This window comes from Jaculus jaculus, chromosome 8 (genome assembly GCF_020740685.1).
Source record: "Jaculus jaculus isolate mJacJac1 chromosome 8, mJacJac1.mat.Y.cur, whole genome shotgun sequence".
Classification (NCBI taxonomy): domain Eukaryota; kingdom Metazoa; phylum Chordata; class Mammalia; order Rodentia; family Dipodidae; genus Jaculus; species Jaculus jaculus.
This window is the reverse complement of record NC_059109.1, coordinates 70,740,554-70,762,668: the sequence shown is the minus strand read 5'-3', so window position 1 is coordinate 70,762,668 and position 22,115 is coordinate 70,740,554. Positions and strand designations below refer to the sequence as shown.

General features: G+C 42.3%; 1 protein-coding gene across 2 annotated transcripts in view; it reads left to right on the top strand.

The window, feature by feature from the left end:
* The window catches only part of Tep1 (telomerase associated protein 1), a 60,997-nt gene extending 44,839 nt beyond the window's left edge, over positions 1-16,158 (top strand). The window contains exons 45-55 of one of the 2 annotated variants that reach the window (XM_004670159.2): positions 296-428; positions 1,618-1,694; positions 1,775-1,907; positions 9,272-9,408; positions 9,567-9,691; positions 12,736-12,879; positions 13,404-13,497; positions 15,028-15,133; positions 15,240-15,457; positions 15,604-15,708; positions 15,937-16,158. In XM_004670159.2, coding sequence (XP_004670216.2) covers positions 296-428; positions 1,618-1,694; positions 1,775-1,907; positions 9,272-9,408; positions 9,567-9,691; positions 12,736-12,879; positions 13,404-13,497; positions 15,028-15,133; positions 15,240-15,457; positions 15,604-15,708; positions 15,937-16,059 — 1,395 coding nt within the window. In that variant the 3' untranslated portion in view covers positions 16,060-16,158. The remainder of the gene's footprint in view (positions 1-295; positions 429-1,617; positions 1,695-1,774; positions 1,908-9,271; positions 9,409-9,566; positions 9,692-12,735; positions 12,880-13,403; positions 13,498-15,027; positions 15,134-15,239; positions 15,458-15,603; positions 15,709-15,936) is intronic. The other variant, XR_006638588.1, reaches the window with a different exon arrangement.
* The last annotated feature ends 5,957 nt before the right edge of the window (positions 16,159-22,115 follow it).

Below are 22,115 nucleotides of genomic sequence, written 5' to 3'. Positions count from 1 at the left end.
GGAAAACTTGGGAGACGATATGGTGTATTTAATTTCAAAGGCAAACTGAAAAGAATGAACTGCTTGGGCTAGATGACAGTGTTGAGGCTGATGGTTGATGTGACGGGCAGGGCTGGAAACACAGCTCTTAGTATCATGACTTTGTGGCAGATTTGCAGTCCTGAACCCCTGACTTCACTATTCTTAGTTTAAAGGATGGTATCTTTCAAGACTCTGATGTTCACCTTTCTCCTCCATGAAGGGAGTAGTGTTTTACTTAGTATGACTCTGCTCTGATCTTGTACACTGGGTACAGGAGGAACATGTGGTATCTGTGGGCCGGGATGGGACCTTGAAAGTGTGGGACCATCAGGGTGTGGAGCTGACCAGCATCCCAGCTCATTCAGGACCCATCAGCCACTGTGCAGCTGCCCTGGAGCCCCGCCAAGGTAATGCATGTCAGCCCTTGCCCTTCCCAGTTGCCTCTTCCCTTCTGCCCTGATTCTTTCCTCCTTCTTTTTATTCTCTTCTTCTTCTTCCCCTTCCCCTCTTACTCCTCCTGTTTTTTGTTTTTCTTTCTTTTTTCAGTACTAGGAATTAAACCTAGGGCATTGTACAATTGTACATGCTAGGCAAGTGCTCTATCCTGGAATTCACTATGTAGTCTCAGGCTGGTCTCAAACTCATAGTGATCCTTCTACCTCTGCCTCCCAAGTTCTAGGATTTAAGTCAAGTGCCACTTCTTTTTTCTTTTTAGTTTTTTCAGGTAGGGTCTTGCTTTAGCCATGGCTGACCTGAGTCTCAAGGTGGCATTGAACTCATGGTGATCCCCCTACCTCTGCCTCCTAAGTGCTGGGATTAAAAGTGTGTGCCACCATGCCTGGCTACCACCTTAAAAATATTTTTTTTCAAAATATTTTATTTATTTGAAAGCAGAGAGAGAAATAGACAGACACACAAAGAGAGAGAGAGAGAGCTTGAGAGAGAGGAGAGACAGAATGGGCATGCCAGGGCCTCTAGCCACTGCAAAAGAACTCCAGATGCATGTGCCACTTTGTGCATCTGGCTTTACCTGGGTACTGGGGAATTGAACCTGGGTTGTTGGGCTTGGGATTTGCAGGCAAGCTCCTTAACTGCTGAGCCGTTTCTCCAGTCCCCCTTAGCTACCTTTTTGTTTAAAACTCTTTATTTGTTTTTTTGAGGCAAGCTCAACAGACTGACTTTGCTGTTATGAGAGAGAGCAATAGCAAGAGAGAAAGAGAGAGAGAGAGAGAATTGGTGTGCCAGGGCCTCCAACTACTGTAATTGAACTACAGATGCATGCTCCTCCTTGTGCCCATGTGCAACCTTGTGCATGCATCACCTTGTATGCCTGGTTTACATGTGATCTGGGGAGTTGAGCATGGGTCTTTAGGCTTTGCAGGCAAGCACCTTAACCACTAAGCCTTATCTCTTCCTGAACTCTATTTTGAGACAGGGTCTCACTAAGTTGCCCAGACTGGCTCTGAACTCCCAATGTAGCCAAGTTTGGGCCTTGAACTTTCAATCCTTCTGTCTCAGTCTCCCAGATAAGTGTGATTGTAGAGTTATGTCTTTGGGCCCGGTCTTCCTTCTGACTTTGTCTCCTGGTGTTATCAGTTGGACAACCTGGATCAGAGCTTCTAGTGGTGACCGTTGGAGTGGATGGGGCCACACGCTTGTGGCATCCCCTCTTGGTGAGTTGCAAGAATGGGGCAGGGAGGAGGCAGAGAAGGTACAAAGTATCCCAATGGCCCACTTCATTCCTTCCTCTTAGATGTGCCAAACACACACCTTCCTAGGACACAGTGGCCCAGTTAGTGCAGCTGCTACCTCGGAGACCTCAGGCCTCCTGCTGACTGCTTCACAGGATAGTTCTGTGCGGCTCTGGCAGATACCCAAGGAATCAGGTGAGAAAGGCATGGTGAAAAACAGGTAGGCATGAAAGGAGGTTGTGTAACTGGGACAGAGGACATCAAGGGTAACCTGATATGTCTTCTGATATCCCAGCCAGTAGACCAGATCCTTTTGTTTGTTTTGTTTTGTTTTTCGATAGCCCAGGCTGACCTGGAATTCACTATGTAGTCTCAGGCTGCCCTGGAACTCCCAGTCATCTTCCTACCTCTGCCTCCTAAGTGCTGGGGTTACAGGTATATACCGCCATGCCTGGCTTTTTTTTTTTTTTTCCTCTCTCTCTCTCTCTCTTTTTTTTTTTTAAATTGTTTATTATTTTTATTAATTTATTTGAGAGTGACAGATAGAGAAAGAGGCAGGTAGAGAGAGAGAGAGAGAGACAATGGGCGCACCAGGGCCTCCAGCTACTGCAAACGAACTCCAGATGTGTGCGGCCCCTTATGCATCTGGCTAACGTGGGTCCTGGGGAATCGAGCCTCGAACCGGGGTCCTTAGGCTTCACAGGCAAGCTCTTAACCACTAAGCCATCTCTCCAGCCCTCCTCTCTCTCTTTTGAGGAAAGGTCTTACTCTAACCCAGGCTGACCTGGAACCCATTATATAGCTTCAAGCTGACCTCAAACTCATGAGAACCCTCCTACCTCAGCCTCATGGTGATCTTCCTACCTCAGCCTCTCAAGGAATGCACCACCATGCCCGGCTTAGCTCAACTCTTTTTTTAAACTATGTATTGACAACTTCCATATAGACAATGCTATGATCACAGTCCTATCTCATGAACCTCCATCTTACCCCCTCCCTTCAAATGAATCCTTTCTTCTTTCCAACTAGTCTCTCTTCCACTTTGATGTCATTATTTTTATTTTTTCCCCTCCTTTATGCAGATCTTGTGTAGGTAGCACCAGTCACGGTGAGGTCATGAATATCTAGGCCACTTTGTGTTTGGAAGACAATATTGTAAGCACTCCTCCCCTTCCTTTGGCTCTTACATTCTTTGCACCACCTTTTCTACAATGGACCCTGAGCCTTGGAGGGTAGGATAGAGATATAGTGCTAAACACCCCACTGTCACTTTTTCTCAGCACCATGGTAACTTTTGAGTCATCCTAGAGGTCACCACCAACTGAAAAAAAGCAGCTTTTCTCTCGGGCTGGAGAGATAGCTTAGCAGTTAAGGCCTATCTATCTGTCTATCTATGAAGCCAAAGGATCCAGGTTCAATTCCCCAGGACCTATGTAAGCCAGATGCACAAGGTGGTGCATGTATTTGGAGTTCATTTACAGCAGCTGAAGGCCCTGGTGTGCCCATTCTCTATCTACTTACTTCTCTCTCACACACACAAGTAAATAAAATAAATAATTAAAATTTTTTTAGAAAGCTGGGCATGGTGGTGCATGCCTTTAATCCCAGCACTTGGGAGGCAGAGGTAGGAGGATCATCATGAGTTCAAGGCCACCCCATGACTACATAATGAATTCCAGGTCAGCCTGGGCTACAGTGAGACCCTTTCTTAAAAAACTAAACTAAAATAAAAATAGTAATAATAATAAGAAGAAGCTTCTCAAGCTGGGCATGGTGGCACACATCTTTAATCCCAGCATTTGGGAGGCAGAGGTAGGAGGATAGCCATGAGTTCAAAGCCACCCTGTGGCTCCATAGTGAATTCCAGGTCAGCCTGGGCCAAAGTGAGACCCTACCTCAAAAAAACATAAACAAAAGAAAAGAAGCTTCTCTAACCAAAAGTGAGTGTAGCATTAATATATGGGTATGAACATTAAGAGAAATGCTTACTGGGCAGTTTAGTGTGCACAATATATGCATTTAGCCAAACAATAGTAGAAGTTCTCACTAGGGCTTATGATCTCCCTAGCCATAGGCTTTTGACTAGGTTTTCAGTACCAGGCATGTATTCTCTCCCAATCAGAGAACAGTTGGCCTCCTCCATAGCAGAAATGCCACTAATTGCACACACTGGCATATTTGGCTTGGGTGACCAGTCTTAAGGCTTGCAGGTCCTTTGCTTGTTAATACCATTAATGTCTTCTCTGTCTCAAAAGGATGTATGCTACACTAACTTTTCCACCATTCTGACAGCTAGTCAACAGGAAGGTTTCTAGCTTAGCTCCAGCTTGATTTCTGAGTGACTTGAAACCCAGGCATGTAGAGTCTTCAGCAATAGGGTCTTACAATCTAGTTCTAGTGAGCAACCAAGAGCCTTGGCAATGGCCAGTAATATTTGGGAGGCATCAGGGGCATCTCTGGCCAACAGCTCACTGGAAAGTATTCTACCCTGGCACTGAAACATTTCATATATATATATATATATATATATATATATATATATATATATATATATATATTAATCTAAATCTAAATATATATTAACTAAATATAAATATATAATATAAATATATATTAATTAAATATATATATTTTTAAATTAACACTACATATAGTGTTAACTAAAAAAACTTTTTGACAAATTCTATTCTTACAAACAATAAATCCTCCCCTCTTTCACTTTCCTCATCACAACTCCACTTTCCATCATATCCCCAGCCTCTCTCCATTAGTTTCCCTTTATTTTGATGTCATAATCTTTTTCTCCTATTAGGAGGGTCATGAAGGTACTGCTAGGCACTGCGAGATCATAGATATCAAGGCCAATTTCTGTCTGGACAGTTGCATTGTAAGGAGTCGTACCGTTCCTTTGGCTCTTACATTCTTTCTGCCACCTCTTCCACAATGGACCCTGAGCCTTGGAGAGTGTGATAGAGATGTTTCAGTGCTGGACAGTCCTCTGTCACTTCTCAGAACTATGTTGCCTTTTGGGTCATCCCAGTGGTCACCACCATCAGAAAAGAGAAGCTTCTCTAACCAAAAGTGAGAGTAGCATTAATATATGAATATGAATATTAAGTGTAGTGCTTTCAGGGTAGCTTGGTGAGAATAATATATGCATTTATGCAGATAAGAACAGGCTTTATACCCCTAAGGCTCATGACCTCCCCTGCCATGGGCTTTTGGTTAGGTTTTCAGTACCAGGCATGTATTCCCTCCCATAGAGAGGGCCTCCAGTCCAATTAGAGGGCAATTGGTTCCCCCCAGAGCAGACATGCCACTGTTGTACCCATTCAGTCATTTGGCCTGTCTGACCGAACTTGAGGCTTCAGTGTCCATTGTTTTCTCTGCTGATTACTTATGTCTCCCATAGGGCTGCATTCAGTACAGCTTTTTCCAGCTTTTAGTTGGCTGGTCTACAGGGAGAAGGGTTTCAGCTCAGCATCTGCTTAATTTCTCAGTGACCTTGCCTCCTAGGCATGTGAAGTCTTCAGCAATAGGGTCTTACCATCTGTTACTTGTGGGAAACCAAAGGCCTTAGCAATAGCCTGTAATGTTTGGGAGGTAAAGGTGACCTCCCTGGCCAACAACTCGCTAGAAGGTATCCCATCCCTGGCACTGAAAATTTTCTCATAGCAATATATGTCTTCTGGATATGCCATTATCCAAAAACGTAGGCTTTCATATATCTTAAATTTTGAGTGACTCTTCCCCCTACACTTCTCTTACTTAATCTCTTCCCCTGGCCTGACTTAGACTGTTCCACTCCCTGTAATCTATTCTTCTTTTTTTTAAAATTTTATTAGCATTTTCCATGATTATAAAAAAAATATCCCATGGTAATTCCCTTCCTTGCCCCCCCACACTTTCCCCTTTGAAATTCCATTCTCCATCATATTACCTTCTCATCTCAATCATTGTACTTACATATATACAATATCAACCTATTCTTCTATTTACATATATACAATATCGTCCCTAAGGTCTTTGCCTTATTGTCTTTTTCTAGTTTAGTGGCCTCTGCTCCTGATTTTCGGTTCCAGCTCACACACAAGTCTATACATTTGTAGCTAGGATCCACATATGAGAGAGAACGTGTGACATTTGGCTTTCTGGGCCTGAGTTACCTCACTTAGTATAATCATTTCCCTGCAATTTTCATAATTTAATTTTTTCTTTACTGTTGAATAGAACTCCATTGCTTAAATGTACCACTTCTTTATTATCCATTCACCTGTTGAGGGACATCTAAGCTGGTTCCATATCCTAGATATTGTGAATAGAGCAGCAATAAACATGGTTGTCCAAGTATCTCAAAGGTAGTGAGAAGCTGGGCGTGGTGGTACATGCCTTTAATCCCGGCACTCGGGAGGCAGAGGTAGGAGGATCGCCTGAGTTCGAGGCCACCCTGAGATTACATAGTGAATTCCAGGTCAGCCTGGGCCAGAGTGAGACCCTACCGTCAGCCTCCAACCCCCAAAAAAAGGTAGTGAGAAGAGTTTGAATATATGCCTAGGAGTGCTATAGCTGGATCATTTGGTAAATCTATTTTTAGTTGTCTCAAGAACCTCCACACTGATTTCCACAATGGCTGCACCAGACTACATTTCCACCAACAGTGGAGAAGGGTTCCTCTTTTTTCGCAGCATTTATAGTCATTTGTTTTCATGATGGTAGCCATTCTGACAGGATGAGATGGAATCTCATCGTAGTTTTAATTTGCATTTCCCTGAGGGCAAAGGATGTAGAATACTTTTTAGATGTTTATATATGATCTGTATTTCTTCTTCTGAGACTCTCTATTTAGTTTTTAGATGTTTATATATGATCTGTATTTCTTCTTCTGAGAACTATTTAGTTCCATAGCCCATTTTTAAATTGAATTGTTTGATTTCTTATTATTTAATTTTTTGACTTCTTTGGATATTAATCCTCTCTCAGATGTATAGGTGGCAAAGATTTTCTCCCATTCTGTAGGTTGCCTCTGTTTACTACTCACAGTGTTCTTTGCTGTGCAAAAGCCTTGTAATTTCATGAAGACCCTGTGGTTGATTAGTGGTTTTATTTCCTGAGCAGTTGGGGTTATATTCAGAAAGTCATTGCCTATGCAAATATGTTGAAGGGTTTCCCCTACCTTTTCCTCTAACACTTTCAGACTTTCAGGTCTGATATTAAGGTCCCTGATCCGTGTGGACTTGATTCTTGTGCATGGAGAAAGACAAGAATCTATTTTCACCATCTACATATAGATATCCAATTTTCCCAGCACCACATGTTGAAGAGGTTGTCTTTTCTCCAACGAATATTTCTGGCATTTTTTGTCAAAAATCAGATGGCTGTAGCTGGATTAACATCTGGGTCCGGTGTTGTGTTCCACTGATCTATGTCTGTCTTTGTGCAAGTACCATACTGTCCTTGTTATTATAGCTTTGTAATATAGCTTAGAATTGGGTATGGTGATACCACCAGCCTTATTTTCGTTGCTGAAAATTGTTTTGGCTCTTTGAGATTTTTCTTTTTGTGCTTCCAAATGAATTTTAGTATTGCTTTTTCTATTTCTGTGAAGAATGCCATTGGAATTTTAAAAGTGATTGCATTAAATGTATAGATAGCTTTTGGTAAGATTGACATTTTCACAATATTTTTCTTCCAACCCAAGAACATGGGATGTCTTTACATTTCCTAGTGTCGTCTGCAATTTCTTGGTTGAGTGTTTTAAAGTTCTCATTGTGGAGATCCTTCACTTCCTTGGTTAGGTTTATTTCAAGGTACTTTATTTATTTTTTTTTTTTGAGGCAATTCTAAATGGGACAGATTCTCTAAATTTCATCCTCCCCATGTTGTTAATACATAGAAAAGATACTGATTTCTGTGTGTATATTTTGTATCCTGCTATTTTATTGAAAGTGTTTATCAGCTCTAACAGTTTGCTGGTAGTCTTTAGGGTCCTTTATGTGTAGGATCAATCATCTGCAAAAAATGATAATTTGATCTCTTCCTTTCCAATTTGTATACCTTTTATGAGTGTGTCTTGCTTTATTGCTATAGTTATGACTTACAGGACTATATTAAATAGAAGTGGGAACAGTGGACACTCTTGTCTTGGTCCTGAATTTAGAGGAAAAGCTTCAAGTTTTTCCATGTTTAATAATATGTTGGCTGTAGATTTGTTGTCAATAGGTTTCTCTTTTTTATGTTGAATATGTTCCTTGTATTCCCAGTTTCTGTAGGGCTTTTACCATGAAGGGATGTTGGATTTTAGATGCCTTTCCTGCATCTATTGAGATGATCATGTAATTTTTGTCCTTCAGTCCGTTTATATAATGTGTTACATTTATTGATTTGTGTATGTTGATACATCCCTGCATCTCTGGGATAAAGCCTACTTTGGTCAGGGTTAATAATCTCTCTGATATATAATATGTATTCCACTTGCCAATATTTTGTTCAGAATTTTTGCATCTATATTCATGAGGGAGATTGGTTTGTAATTTTCTTTTCTTTTTTGTGCTGTTTTTGTATGGTTTTGGTGTCAGGGTGATGCTGGCTTCATAGAAGGGGTATGGTAGAATTCCTTCCTGTTCTATTTTATGGAAAAGTCTATTTTATGGAAAAGTCTGAGTAGACCATGAAGGTCTGGTAAAATTCACCACTGAATCCATCTGGGCTTGAACTTTTTGTTAGTTGGGAGACTTTCTGTAACTGCTTGGATCTCTTTACTTGTAATAGTTCTAATTAAATAGCTTACTTCATCTTGATTTAATTTTGGTAGGTCATATGAATCAAGGAAATCAACTATTTATTTCAGAATTTCAAACCTCTAAGCATATATATTCTTAAAGTATGTCCTTATGATTTTCTGAATTTCTTTGGTATCTGTTGTGATGGTGCCTTTTATATCTCTAGTGTTATTATTTTTTGTTTTTTTTTTTTGAGGTAGGGTCTCATTGTAGCTCAGGCTGACATGGAATTCATTATGTAGCCTCAGGATGGCCTCAAACTCATCGTGATCCTCCTACCTCTGCATCCCAAGTACTGGGGTTAAAGGTGTGCACCGCCACACACCGCTCAAATTTTATTTTGTTTTCTTTCTTCTGGTCAGATTTGCTAAGAGTTTATCAATTTACCACTTATGGTAAATCTATTTTTAGCTGTCTCAAAAACCTCTGCACCAATTTCTACAATGGCTATACCACTTTACATTCCCATCCACAATGCAAAAGGGTTCCTTTTTGTCCACACACTTGACAGTATTATTGATATTTGTTTTCTTGATAACCATTCTGACTGGAGTAAGATTTAGTTCTATTCTTTCTTTCTTCCTTCCTTCCTTTCTTTCTTTCTTTCTTTCTTTTTGAGATTAGGATCCTACTCTAGCCCATTTTGACTCTGGAGTTCCAGGCTGGCCTCAAACTCACAGTGCTCCTCCTACCTCTGCATCCTGAGTGCTGGAATTAAATGTGTGTGCCACCACACCCATTTTAGCCCAACTCTTAAGACACACTTCCTTTCTTCTCCAGATGGTACATACATACCCAGGAGTTCTTCAGCCATCACTGCTGTGGCCTGGGCACCAGATGGTTCTGTGGCAGTCTCTGGCAACCAAGCTGGGGAACTAACACTGTGGCATGAAGCCAAGGCTGTGGCCACAGCACAGGTGATCTGGGGCAATTCAGTTCTTTGTCTTTGGGGACTCTGCCCTGGGTATGTGTTTAACGGTGTCTGCTGGGGTTAGGGGTTGTAGATATATCTGGGAGGGGAAAGAAGGTTAATCTTGGTTCGTTAGCAGTACTGAACTGAGCATGTCTCCACCAGGCTCCAGGCCACATCAGTTCCCTGATCTGGTACTCGTCACACACCTTTTTTGTTCTCAGTGCTGACAAAAACATCAGTGAGTGGCAAGTGAAATTGCTGGAAGGTTCAACATCCAGAAACTTCAGGTGAAATGAGGCAGCTGGCTAGTGGGATAGTGGGATTTTATTTCCATCTTTCCATGCCTTCTTCTGAATGAGGCTGATATAATGTTAGTTTTCTGGTCCTAGTCTTGTCAATTTATTCTTAATTTTTTACATTTATTATTAACAACATATTTCATATGGATACATCATGTGTTGGCACCCTCTTTTCCCTTGTCCCTGCCCCCATTCCACTGGGGATACTCTTTAGTGGGATTGCAGGTATTTCCCATGGGGTTGTACTTTTATGCACTGTGGAAGCAGTAGTCAGTTATTTTGTGGGGGTTGCCTCTGGGAATGATGTCTTAACCTGTGGCTCTTACAGTCTTTCCTCACCCTCGTCTGCAAAATTTCCTGAGCCATGATGGGTGAGTTTTAAGTCTACTTCAGTGATGAGCTCTTAGGAGGCTCTGGATCTCTGTTTTGGTAGGTGTTGAGTATCCTCAGGGTCTGTCTCCTACACCCTGGCACTGATTATCTGGTTCAGCATGGAAGCAGCACTCTTGGTCTTCACCTCAATTCCTCTGCAGTTTCAGCTGTGACTTGGCTGTCGTGGGAGGGGTAGTTTGTCTCCTTCAGTCTCACTACCTTCGGGACCAGGGAACTGGGAGGAGCTGAGGAACAGGGGACCTGGCCTACTCACTCCACAAACACACCCTGCAGCACAGGGTGTTATTTATTTATTTTTGAGGTAGGGTCTTGCTCTAGCCCAAGCTGACCTGGAACTCACTCTGTAGTCCCAGGCAGGTCTCAAACTCACAGTGATCCTCTTACTTCTGCCTCCTGACGGTTGAAATTAAAGGCGTGCCACCACACCCTGCTGGCCTTGTCACATGAGCAATTCTTTGGAAGGCAACTGTACATGCACCTTAAATGAGTAATTCTTTTTTTTTTTTTTTCTTTTTGAGGCAAGGTCTCACTATAGCAAAGACTGACATGGAACTCACTGTGTAGCCCAGGCTGGCCTTGAACTCAAAGTGATCCTCCTACCTCAGCCTCCTGAGTACTGAGATTAAAGGTATATGCCACCATATTGGCTTAAATAAGTAATTCTTAAGTGTTTATTTGATGCCAAGTGCTGGGCCAGACAGTGTGAGACAGGTACAAATGATTTTATTTTATTTATTTTTTATGTTTTATTTTTGGGTTTTTCAAGGTGGGATCTCTCTCTAGCCTAGGCTGACCTGGAATTCACGAGGTAGTCTCATGGTGGCTTTGAACTCACAGTGATCCTCCTACCTCTGCCTCCCAAGTGCTGGGATTAAAGGTGTACACCACAACACCCAGCTATGATTTTATTTTTTGAGGCAGGGTCTTGCTATGTTGCCCAGGCTGATATTGAATTCATAATCCCCACCCCAACCTCACCCCCACTAGAGTAGCTGAGGCTAAAAGTATGTGGGAACACACCTACCTTTATTTATTTGAGAAAGAGAAAGAGGCAGGTAAAGAGATAGAATGGGTGTGCAGGTCCTCTAGCCACTGCAAATGAACTCCAGACGCATGTTCCACCATGTGCATCTGGCTTATGTGGGTACTGGAGAATCCAACCTGGGTCCTTAAGGCCTCTCAGGCAAGCAACTTAACTGCTATGCCATCTTTCCAGCCCCTTATTTTTATTTATTTATTTTTTGTTATTCTTATTTATTTGAGAGCAACAGAGAGAGAAAGAAGCAGAGAGAAAGAGAGAAAGAATGGACGTGCCAGGGCTTCCAGCCACTGCAAACGAACTCCAAACACGTGTGCCCCCTTTTGCATCTGGCTAACATGGGTCCTGGGGAATCGAGCCTTGAACTGGGGTCCTTAGGCTTCACAGGCAAGCGTTTAACTGCTAAGCCATCTCTCCAGCCCTTAATTTATTTTTTTTAAAGAAGCTTCTCATAGCTCATGAAGCTGAAGAATTTGAGAAATTGTAGGAAAGAGGTTATATTTAATGTTGGTTGTAAAGAAGAAATCATTTTCTGGCCTAGTGAAAGATGGAAATGGTGTTTCAGAAAAGGAAGTTGAATTAACAAAGGTCATAGAGGCATGAGGTAGCTTAGAATGTTCTGGATAAGCCAAGCTTTGGGTTCCAGGAGGGAATTGATGGGGGGTACAGCAGGGGGGCAGTATTGGTTGAAAAGATAACTAGGTTATAAGGGTATAGTACTGAGAGTTTTATAAAATAATGGTCTGAAGTGTATTTGCTTTTGTGTATGAGTGTTAGGATCAAACCCAGTGACCCATGCATGCTAAATACACACTGCTGCTCAGCATCACCCCTGACCCTCATGATCACAACTTTAGAGAGAGCACAGAGCACACAGTGGTAGGAAAGAGGATGGACAGTAATACAGAGATTCTAAAGGTAGGGAGACTTCTAGCTGTTGCTCAAGGAAGACAATAATACACAGGCCTTGACTTGGGTAATTGACAGGAGAAGGCAGGTACAGATTTAAACATGTGTTTCAGGTGAATCCATATGACTTATTCATCAGTTAGGAGTAGGGATCAAGGGAAGTGGAAACAATGGTAGAGATTCTATTTAGAATAAGTCAAGGGATAGTTAGGAAGAATCCTGATAAAAGATAAGGTGTTGGCAGGCTGGAGCGATGTCTCAGTGGCTGAGGTGCTTGCTTGCAAAGCTTAATGACGTGAATTCGATTCCCCAGTACCTGAATAAAGACAGGTGCACAGTAGCACAAGCATTTTCAGTGTGTGGAGGCCCTGGCATGCCCATTCTCTCTCTCTCTCTCTGCCTTTCCTCTCTCTGCTTGCAAATAAATAAAAATATATTTCTCTTTTTTAAAAAAGAATATGTGTTGGGAAAATAGCTCAGTGGTACAGTGCTTGTCTAGTGTACCAAAAGCCCTGGATCTGGTCCTTGGTACAGCAAAAATAAATGCAAATAAACAAGTGATGAGGAACAGGATGTGTAGGGCAGGTAGATACTTCTGCCTTGTACTTCATGAACCATACACAGGGAAATGCGTCTGACGATAACTAAAGTAGGATCTTTTCTCTGTTCATGTATATCTTTTAAACTGCAGTCTTCATCTGAACCGAGTTCTTCAGGAGGACTTAGGGGTTCTGCTAGGCCTGGCTCTGGCCCCTGATGGCCAGTCCCTAATCTTGGTGAAAGAGGATTTGGAATTACTGCAGATGAAGCCTGGAGATGTTCCATTTGTGATCTGGTAAGATGCAAAATGCTTTTCCCTCCTGAGCTGGGAAGAAGAAAAGTGGGTTAGTGGTTACCATGAGATTGAGTCAAATTTAGAATAGAGCTCCCCACCCCCGCCTGGTTTTTTTCTTTTCTTTATTTGAAGGGGATATTTTGAGGCAGGGTCTCACTTGACCCCAGGCTGGCTTTAAGCTCACAGCAGTTCTCCTACCTCAACTTCTGGAGTACTAGCATTAAAGGTTTGAACTATACAGAGAGTAATGACTTTGGGGTCTTAAAAAGAGGTGGTCCTGGGCTGGAGAGATGGCTTAGCAGTTACGGCACTTGCCTGCAAAGCCAAAGGACCTAGGGTTGATTCCCCAGGACCTATGTAAACCAGATGCACAAGGTGGTGCATGCATCTGGACTTCGTCTGCAGTGGCTAGAGGCCCTGGCATGCCCATTCTCTCCTTCTCTCTGCTTATTTTCCTTTCTCTCAAATAAATAAATGAAAAAGAGGTGGTCCTGAGCTCTTTGTCTTACTTTCTTATAAACCAGGAGGAGGTATGCAGAACATCTTTTGATATTGTCTACCAGTGAATATGGTGTATTTTACCTACAGCCAGGAGATCCTGGATCTCTCTATTTCTTGGTAAGTCCTGTTTGGATGTATTAAAACAAGTATTTGTCTGGGACCAGTGACTGCAAATATTGGGGCCCTACCAGGTATGGTGGTTCATGCCTTTAATCCCAGCACTTGAAAGACTGAGGAAGGAGGATCACAATGAATTTGAAGCCAGCTTGGCCTAGAGTGAGACCCTGCTTCAAAACAAAAACAAATTCATGACCTCACAGTGATGCTACCTACCTACCCGAGACCTGTATAATGGGAGGGGGAAATTGATGACATCCAAGTAGAACAGAGACAGGCATGGTGGCACATGCTTTCAGCCCCAGAACTTGGAAGGTAGGATTGCTGTGAATTTGAGGCCAGCCTGAGACTACATAGTGAATTCAGGTCAGTTTGGGCTAGAGTGAGACTCTACCTTGGCAGGGGAGTGGTGGGGAGGGGGGACTTGAAAAGAAATAAGTAGAATAGAGGCTAATGGGGCAAAAGGGATTCAGTGCAGTGGGAAATTCAGGATGGAGAAAAGGCCGGGTGGTGGGAAGGGATCATAATCATGCTATATTTTCTATGTGCATGGAAGTTGTTGATACAAGTTAAAGAATAGTACTGGGGCCCACCGTGGAAGATGAAGGGAAGGGAAAGGCAGCTAGTACCAAATCCCCTTTGTCCACTTTAGCTGGAGCAGGTCTGCTTAGAGCACTGGACATCGGGTTTCCATGTAAGATTTCACTGGTATGTCTAAAGTTACTTTTGTCACAAGCTTAGGGGATTTCTTAATTGCATGTCCTTTCATGCCCCATCTTGCCTCTGTTAGTGTTGCAGGGCCAGGCCTGCGTCTTGCTTCTGACATGTTGCCTAGCAGTTTCCTCATAGGTGTTTAATGCTTACTGCTCTGGCCTCTTGTTCCTGGAAAACTTAGGAGAGCCGGACTTGATATTTACTAAAGTTCCTTTCAAAGCTTATATAGGGCCTAGTGATGCCATACCGAAGTATGTACCTAAGAGAAATAAGTACACATATTCTCTAAAAGACCATTGTAAGCATGTGCATAGCAGGTTGATTCACCATAACAAAAACAACCTTAAAGTATAAATGGGAAGAAAAGCAATCATTTGAGTGTATTTATGTTATGGAGTGCTACATGGCAGAAAAATCAAAGTCACGTGATACTGAATGTCAGGAAAGGAGCTATACATGCAGACATGTGTTGTTCTGGCAAAAGTAGCGAGATACAATGAGTCCACGCTATAGTGCTTTCACTTAATGGAGGCTAAAGAACACACAGAATTTATGGCAACAGAAGTCAGGAAGATAGCTCTGTGGGAGGTCTGGTATTGACTGGGGAAGGGCATGAGAGCAACTTTTGGGATGGTAGAAATGTACCTCTATCTGGGATGACTGTGAAAATTTCTGACTATATCCATTTGATATGTGTATTTTCGTACATCTATACTGTAGTTTTAAAACATCCTGACCATCCCACAGCAGAACACTATTGCTTTGGTGGAGTCATTGATATGGGCAGACTAAACAAAGTAACCTATGCTTTCACAGGAGCAGAAGGAATCAGGAGAGTTTAAAGAGAGCCTGCACTTCAAGCTGAGCTTAGCGAATCCTAGTAGATTCCCAATATCGATAACTCAGGCCAAACCTGACTCTGGTGAGTGGGAACAGAAAGACCTGAGAAGCTCTGAGATGGCCTGTGGGAGGCTGATCAATCCTTTGAGGCTTAAGATCTGACTCTGACTCTGCCCTTAAAATGGCAGAGTCCTCCTTTCTGTGTGCTAGCTCTGATGGAATGCTCTGGAACTTGGCTGAATGCACTCCAGAAGGAGAATGGGCCATAGGTAACATCTGGCAGAAAAAAAGAAAAACACCTGAAACTCAGACTTTGGAGGCAGATTCATCTGTGTCTTTGGAGTTAGATTTCAGCATGGAGAGCTTGTCAGAACCCTCACATTTAAAGACTCGTTATCATAAAAAGGTGAGCTGGGGGAAGGATTACAAAGATAGGGAGGAGGCCCTAAGTTAGACACAGAAGATACTGGTGCCTCCTTACTCGAAGGAGCAACCCCACCCCCCCACGCACACTTAGAACTCACCATAATTGCTCTCCCCCTTCTCTCTGAGATTCACTCGGGCTCCGTCACAGCCCTCCACGTGCTTCCTGAATTGCTGGTGACAGCTTCAAAGGACAAAGATGTTAAGCTATGGGAGAGATCCAGTATGCAACTGGTAAGGGTAGGCATATGTGTGTACATATGATGCAAAGGTGATAAGGGAATGTTGTAAGAGAACAAACAGGAGAGAAGGGAGCAAAAGACAAAAATTCTGTTTCTTAAATCCCTCTTACAGCAACTTACCTATACTAAGTAAAAGTCATTAATATTGAGAGAAAGATTGGTTATTAAGGAGACCCTAAGATTGTAGCCCTCACCTCTTCTGTTTTTGTTCCTGTTTTAGCTGGGCCTGTTTCAGTGTGAAGGGGCAGTGAGCTGCCTAGAACCTTGGCTAGTGCCTAACTCTTCCCTGAAGCTCATTGTGGGAGATACCCAGGGAAATATATACTTTCTGTCCTGGGAATGAAAACGTGCTACTCAAGGGAATGGCTGGAGAGATAGCAGTTATGGCATTTGCCTGAAAAGCCAAAAGATCCTTGGTCGCCTGTCCAGGACCCATGTAAGCCAGATGCACAAGAGAGCACATGCATCATGAAGTTCGTTTGCAGTGGATGGAGGCCCTGGTTTGCCCACTCTCATTCTCTTGCTGCTTCTTTCTCTCTGTCAAATAAATAAATAAAGTATATTTAAAATGTTTTAAAAGAAAGGGAAAGATGATGTCACTTGTACTAGATGATGTGGAGCCTGAAGACACCAGTGTCTAAACTCTTAAAAGAATTATTGCCAGGTGTGGTGGCTCACGCCTTTAATCCCAGCACTCGGGAGGCAGAGGTGGGAGGATTACCATGAGTTCAAGGCCACCCTGAGACTCTATAGTGAATTCCAGGTCAGCCTGGGCTAGAGTGAGACCCTACCTCAAAAAAAAAAAAAAAAACCAAAAAAAAAAAAAAAGAGAGAGAGAGAGAATTATAAAGTGTTGGTTCAGCACTTGGAAGGCAGAGGTGTAGGAAGATTGCTGTGAGTTAAGGTCAGCATGGAACTACATAGTGAATTCCTGGTCAGCCTGGGCTAGAGTGAGACTCTACTCAGGGGAAAAAGAAATAAAAGCTGTTTGACGATCTTAAATGAAACATTGTTTGTGCTCTCATGGAGATTTAGATCAACTGGGAGGAATATGGATGTTCTATTTTGTTCTTTTCATTCTTACTAGAACTACAAGAATATGAACCGCATCTATAGTAGGTACTCTTTGAAACCAGGGTTATATTTCTGTGTCCCATGTTTGCCTGGAATCCAAGGTCACATTTCTGTCAGGAGGAAGAATGGCCAGCACTTGGTTTGAAAAGAAGACTTTCATGTGGTCAAGAAGAAAAAGGAATAACCAGGCATGGTGGCACACACCTTTAGTCCCAGAAATAGGGAGGTAGGATAAGATTACCATAAGTTTGAGTTCAAGGCCATCCTGGCTACAGAGTGAATTCCAGCTCAGCCTGGGCTAGTATGAGCCCCTGCCTCGAAAGAAAGGAAAGAAAGAAACATAGAAGGAAGGAAGGAAGGAGGGAAGGGAAGAAGGAAGGAAAGGGAGAGAGAAAGAGAAAGAAAGAAGACAAGGAAAGAGAAAGAAGAGATAGAAATGGAGGAGTCAATGAGGAATCTGTGTGTTTAGGATGAAATGGGATACATCTAGATTCATAAAAACAGCTCTGTTCCAGAACTGTCCAGAGGGAGAAGTCAAGATCCTAAAAGCAGAATGAGTCTTTTGGCTTTCCACGTGACTTTCAAATATTCATTGATAAAATAATTGGCATTTTTGGAACTAAAGACTAAAGTGGATAAATGGGTCTCTCATAATGTTCATCAAGCCCAAAACACATTGAAGGTGGAACAGTTATGTTCCCGGTTTTACATGGATTTTGGTTATCTGTAAAAGTTCCTTGAAACTTTGTCTCATTTGAAAAAGAAAAGAAAAATGTCTGGTGATGTAGCTCAGTTGGTAGAATGCCCTGCTTACCATCCCTAGTAAAGCATAAACCAGGCCTGGTAGCATACTGTTGTATTTCCAGCCCTCAGGAGGTGAAGGTAAGAGGAACAGAAGTCTGTGGTCATCCTCAGATACATAGGTAGTTGGAGGCTATCCTGGGCTACACAAGAATTGTCTTAATATAAAAAATTTCTTGCCAGGCATGGTGATATACTTATGTAATCTGCACTTAGGAGGCTGAGGCAGAAGTGTTATCTTGAGTTTTGAGGACAGCCTGCAAAACCTAAGGACCCAGGTTCAATTCCCAGTACATATGTAAGCCAGATGCACAAAGTGGTGTACGCATCTGGAGTTCATTTGCAGTGGCTGGAGGCCCTGGCACACCCATTCTATCTGCCTTCCCCCCCCCCTTTTCCTCTCAAATAAATTATATATATATGTATATGTATATATATTTATATATATATATAAAATATATATTATTATACATTATAATTACATATAATTATATAAATACAATATAAATAAATACATAAATATAAATATAATTATATAAATATATAATTATATATATATATATATATATATATATATATATATATGTTCTAAGACCTCATTATTTTCCTAAAATTGTATCTTAGTGGACACTGGTTAGGGAGCTTTCTTCCTAGCTCACACCTAGAGCATGTGGCAGATAACTGCTGACTTCCATCTTTGACTTAGAAATACATCATTCCCACTCACATTTCATAAATACTAGCAAAGATGACACATGGTCACAGTGACATTAGGGGGACAGAAATTTAATTCTACCATGTGTCTAATGGGAGAACCAAAAAATGAAAAATTGCTATGCCCCCCAAATTTTACCTGTGTGTTTTTCAGCAGAATGATCCTAATTTTTATTTTCTCTGTGTGTGTGCGTATGTTGCATTTAGTCATGTTTCCTCAGTTTCCAATTGTGACTCCCCCCCACCACCCATAGGGTCTCACTCTAGCTCAGGCTGTCCTGGAATTCACTTTGTAGTCGCAGGGTGGCCTTGAACTCATGGTGATCCTCCCACCTCTGCCTCCCGAGTGCTGGTATTAAAGGTGTGTGCCACCCCGCCCGGCCTTTTTTGAGTTTTAAGATACCGCATTTTATTCAGATTTTACAAGGGAGTGCAGAAAGGGGAAGACTGGGAAGTAAGGGCAGATAAAGTGGGGAGAAGTACACCATGTGGAGCCCAAAAGCCCATCTGGGCCACGTGTAGCTTAGAAGTCCATGTAACCAGATAAGGATCTGGGGAAAAAAGCGTGGAAAGAAAAAAGAAAGTTCAAGGAGCTCCTGCCATGAGGGGAGCTGGAGGGGATAAAGAATCTGTGCAGAGAGTAAGGGCTGGGGGGCCCCCCTGAGCCAAGCCAGCCCAGGCCCAGTTGAGGGAAAAACACCCACAGCTGGAAGTTCCCAAGTGATCAGAGGGAGCCCAATTATGACAATTTTCAGTCTTTGCATAACCTTGATAACCTTGAGTACTAGTTGGGTGTTTTGTAGCCTGTTGCTCGATTTTATTTTTTCTGCTGTTTTTCATGAATAGATTGAGATTATGGATTTAAGGGCAGAAGCCAAAATGTGATGCTTTCTTCTTGTTGCATTCTCTGAGGGCATGTGATATCAATATGAGCACTGCTGGAATGTCAACCATAGTCACACCTGTGATGTTTGCAGGGAGTATTTTGAGACAAGGTCTTACTATGTCATTACTGGTTGGCTTGACAAACTTTTTTTTTTTTTTTTTTTTCCGAGGTAGGGTTTCACTGTAGTCTAGGCAGACCTGGAATTCACTATGTAGTCTCAGGGTGGCCTCGAACTCACAATGATCCTCCTACCTCTGCCTCCCGAGTGCTGGGATTAAAGGTGTGTGCTACCAATCCTGGCTTGACAAACTTTTTAAAAATGTTTTTACTTTTAAGTATATTTATTTGCAGGCAGAGACAGAGAGACAGAGAGAGAGAGAGAGAGAGAGAGAGAGAGAGAGAGAGAGAGAGAGAGAGAGAGGGAGAGAGAGAAATGAGAATGGGCACACCAGGGGCTCTAGCCACTGCAAACGAACTCCAGATGCATGCACCCCTTTGTGTATGGCCTTACTTGGGTACTAGGGAATCAAACTCGGGTTGTTAGGTTTTGAGGGCAGAGACAAGTGTCTTAACCGCTGAGCTATCTCTTCATCCCCGACATCCTTTCTTTGTTTGGTATTGTGCTTGTGTATGTATGGGTGCATGCCTGTAGAGGTCAGAGGACAACCTCAGGTGTTGGTCCTCACCTTCTGCCTTGTTTGAGGGAAGGTCTACTTTACCACTGTATTTGCCAGGTTACCTAGACCACAAGCTTCCTGAGGATTCTTGTGTCTGCACTTTTCATCTGGCTGTAGGCATGCTGGGATTGCAGACACTCGTTCCACCGTGTACAGCTTTACATGGTGTGGTGGTTTGAAGTTACATCGTTTTCCTTCCCTGTACCTTCAATTGTTTGTGTGTAAGCTTCGTACTTAGCCCCAGCTGATGGAGCCTTAGGAGGTGTTGCCAAGGGCGGGCCTTGGGGTTTATTAGTCCAGTCCTCCTGGGCATTGGAGCTGCCTCATTCAGATGATTTCCTTTCTGCTTTGTGGGACATCCCTGCTTCCTGCTCTGTCATAAAAAAGTTTCCCCTCAAACCTGTCAAATGAAATAAATCCTTTCGTCTCAGAAGCTGCTTCTGGTCTGGTGTTTAGGTCCAGCAATGAAAAGGTAACTGCTGCATGTGGGTTCTAAAGATCTGAACTCAGGATTACGCTTGCATAACAAGCACTTTATCCACTGAGTAACCCTCCCCCGCAACAGCCTGGAATTCAGGTACTCCTGTCTCAGCCTCCTGAGTGCTGGAATTTCAGAAAAACACTATGCCAAGAAAAAGATTTATTCTTTTATTTTTATTTATTTATTTGAGAGAGAGAGAGAGAGAAAAAAAAAAAAAAGATGCAGAGAATGGACACACCTGGACCCTAGCAACTGCAAATGAATACCAGATACATGTGCCACTTTGTGCATCTGGCTTAAGTGGGTACTGGGGAATCAAACCTGGTTCTTAGGCTTTGTAGGTAAGAACCTTAATCACTAAGCCATCTCTCCAGCCCGAATCTTATGGTTTTCTTTTTCTTTCTTTCTTTTTTTTTTTTTTTTTTTTTTTTTTTGTGACATGGACACATTGTGTAGCACTGGAACTCACAAGGTAGAACAGAATAGCTTTTTAAAAAAATTTTTTTTGTTATTTTTGTTTATTTATTTGAGAGAGACAGAAAGAGACAGATAGAGAGAGGGAGAGAGAATGGGCACACCATGGCTTCCAACCACTGCAAACGAACTCCAGATGCGTGCAGCCCCTTGGGCATCTGGCTAATGTGGAACCTGGGAAGTCGAACCTCGAACCGGGGTCCTTAGGCTTCACAGGCAAGCACTTAACCGCTAAGCCATCTCTCCAGCCCCAGAATAGCTTTGATTTGTGACAATCTTCTGCCTCTGCTTCCCAAGTGCTGGGATTATAGGTGTGTGGCTAAAAGTTCCAAATTTTGAGGAAGAGGTTGGAGAAATGACTCAATGGCTAAAGGCATTTGCTTGCAAAGCCTGATGGCCTGGTTTCAGTTCCCCAGTACCCATATACCAGATGTACAAAGTGGTGCATGCCCCTGGAATTTGTTTGCAGTGACTAAAGGCCCTGGCACACCCAAACTCTTGCTGTCTCTCTCAAATATTTTAAATTTTGAGGAAGACAGCTGAGTCTGGTGGTACAGGCTTATAATCTTAACTACTCTGAAGGTTGAGGCAGGAGGACCACAGGTTCAAGTCCAGCCTGAGCTACAGAGTGACTTCAAGGCCAACGAAATTGAGACTGTCTAGTGTAGCTCAGTGGTATAGCACTTGTTTTCCATGTGGGAAGTCCTAGGTTCATGCCCCATTACCATAAGTTTTTATTTTTTTGGCTTGTTTTTGGTAAAGACCAGTTTGTTAACGTATTATTGGTGTTATAATCTAAGACAATGCTACCTAATCCAAGGTCACCTTTTATACTTCTAGCACTTATTATTTTTGGTTATTTATAATTTTTTATATTTATTTATTTGAGAGACAGAGGGAGAGAATATGTGCACCAGGGTCCCTAGCCACTACAAATGAACTCCAAATGCATGTGACATCTTGTGTGTCTGGCTTATCTTGGTACTGCGGAATTGAACTTGGGTCCTTAGGCTTCATAGGCAAGTGCCTTAACCATTGAGCCATTGCTCCAGTCCTATTTATTTTTAGTTCAAGTTAATATTTGCATACAGAGAGCCTTCCAAATTCATTACTTTGCATGTGGGTAATTAAGTGGTCTCAGTACCATTTGTTGAAGATTGTTCTTTTTCCCATTGAATGTTCTTGACATATATATTAACTAATTAGTAAAACTTCATTTCGTGCTGTTGTGACAAAAATACTTCATAAAAGTATCTTAAGGAAGAACAAAGAAATTTATTTAGGCTCATAGT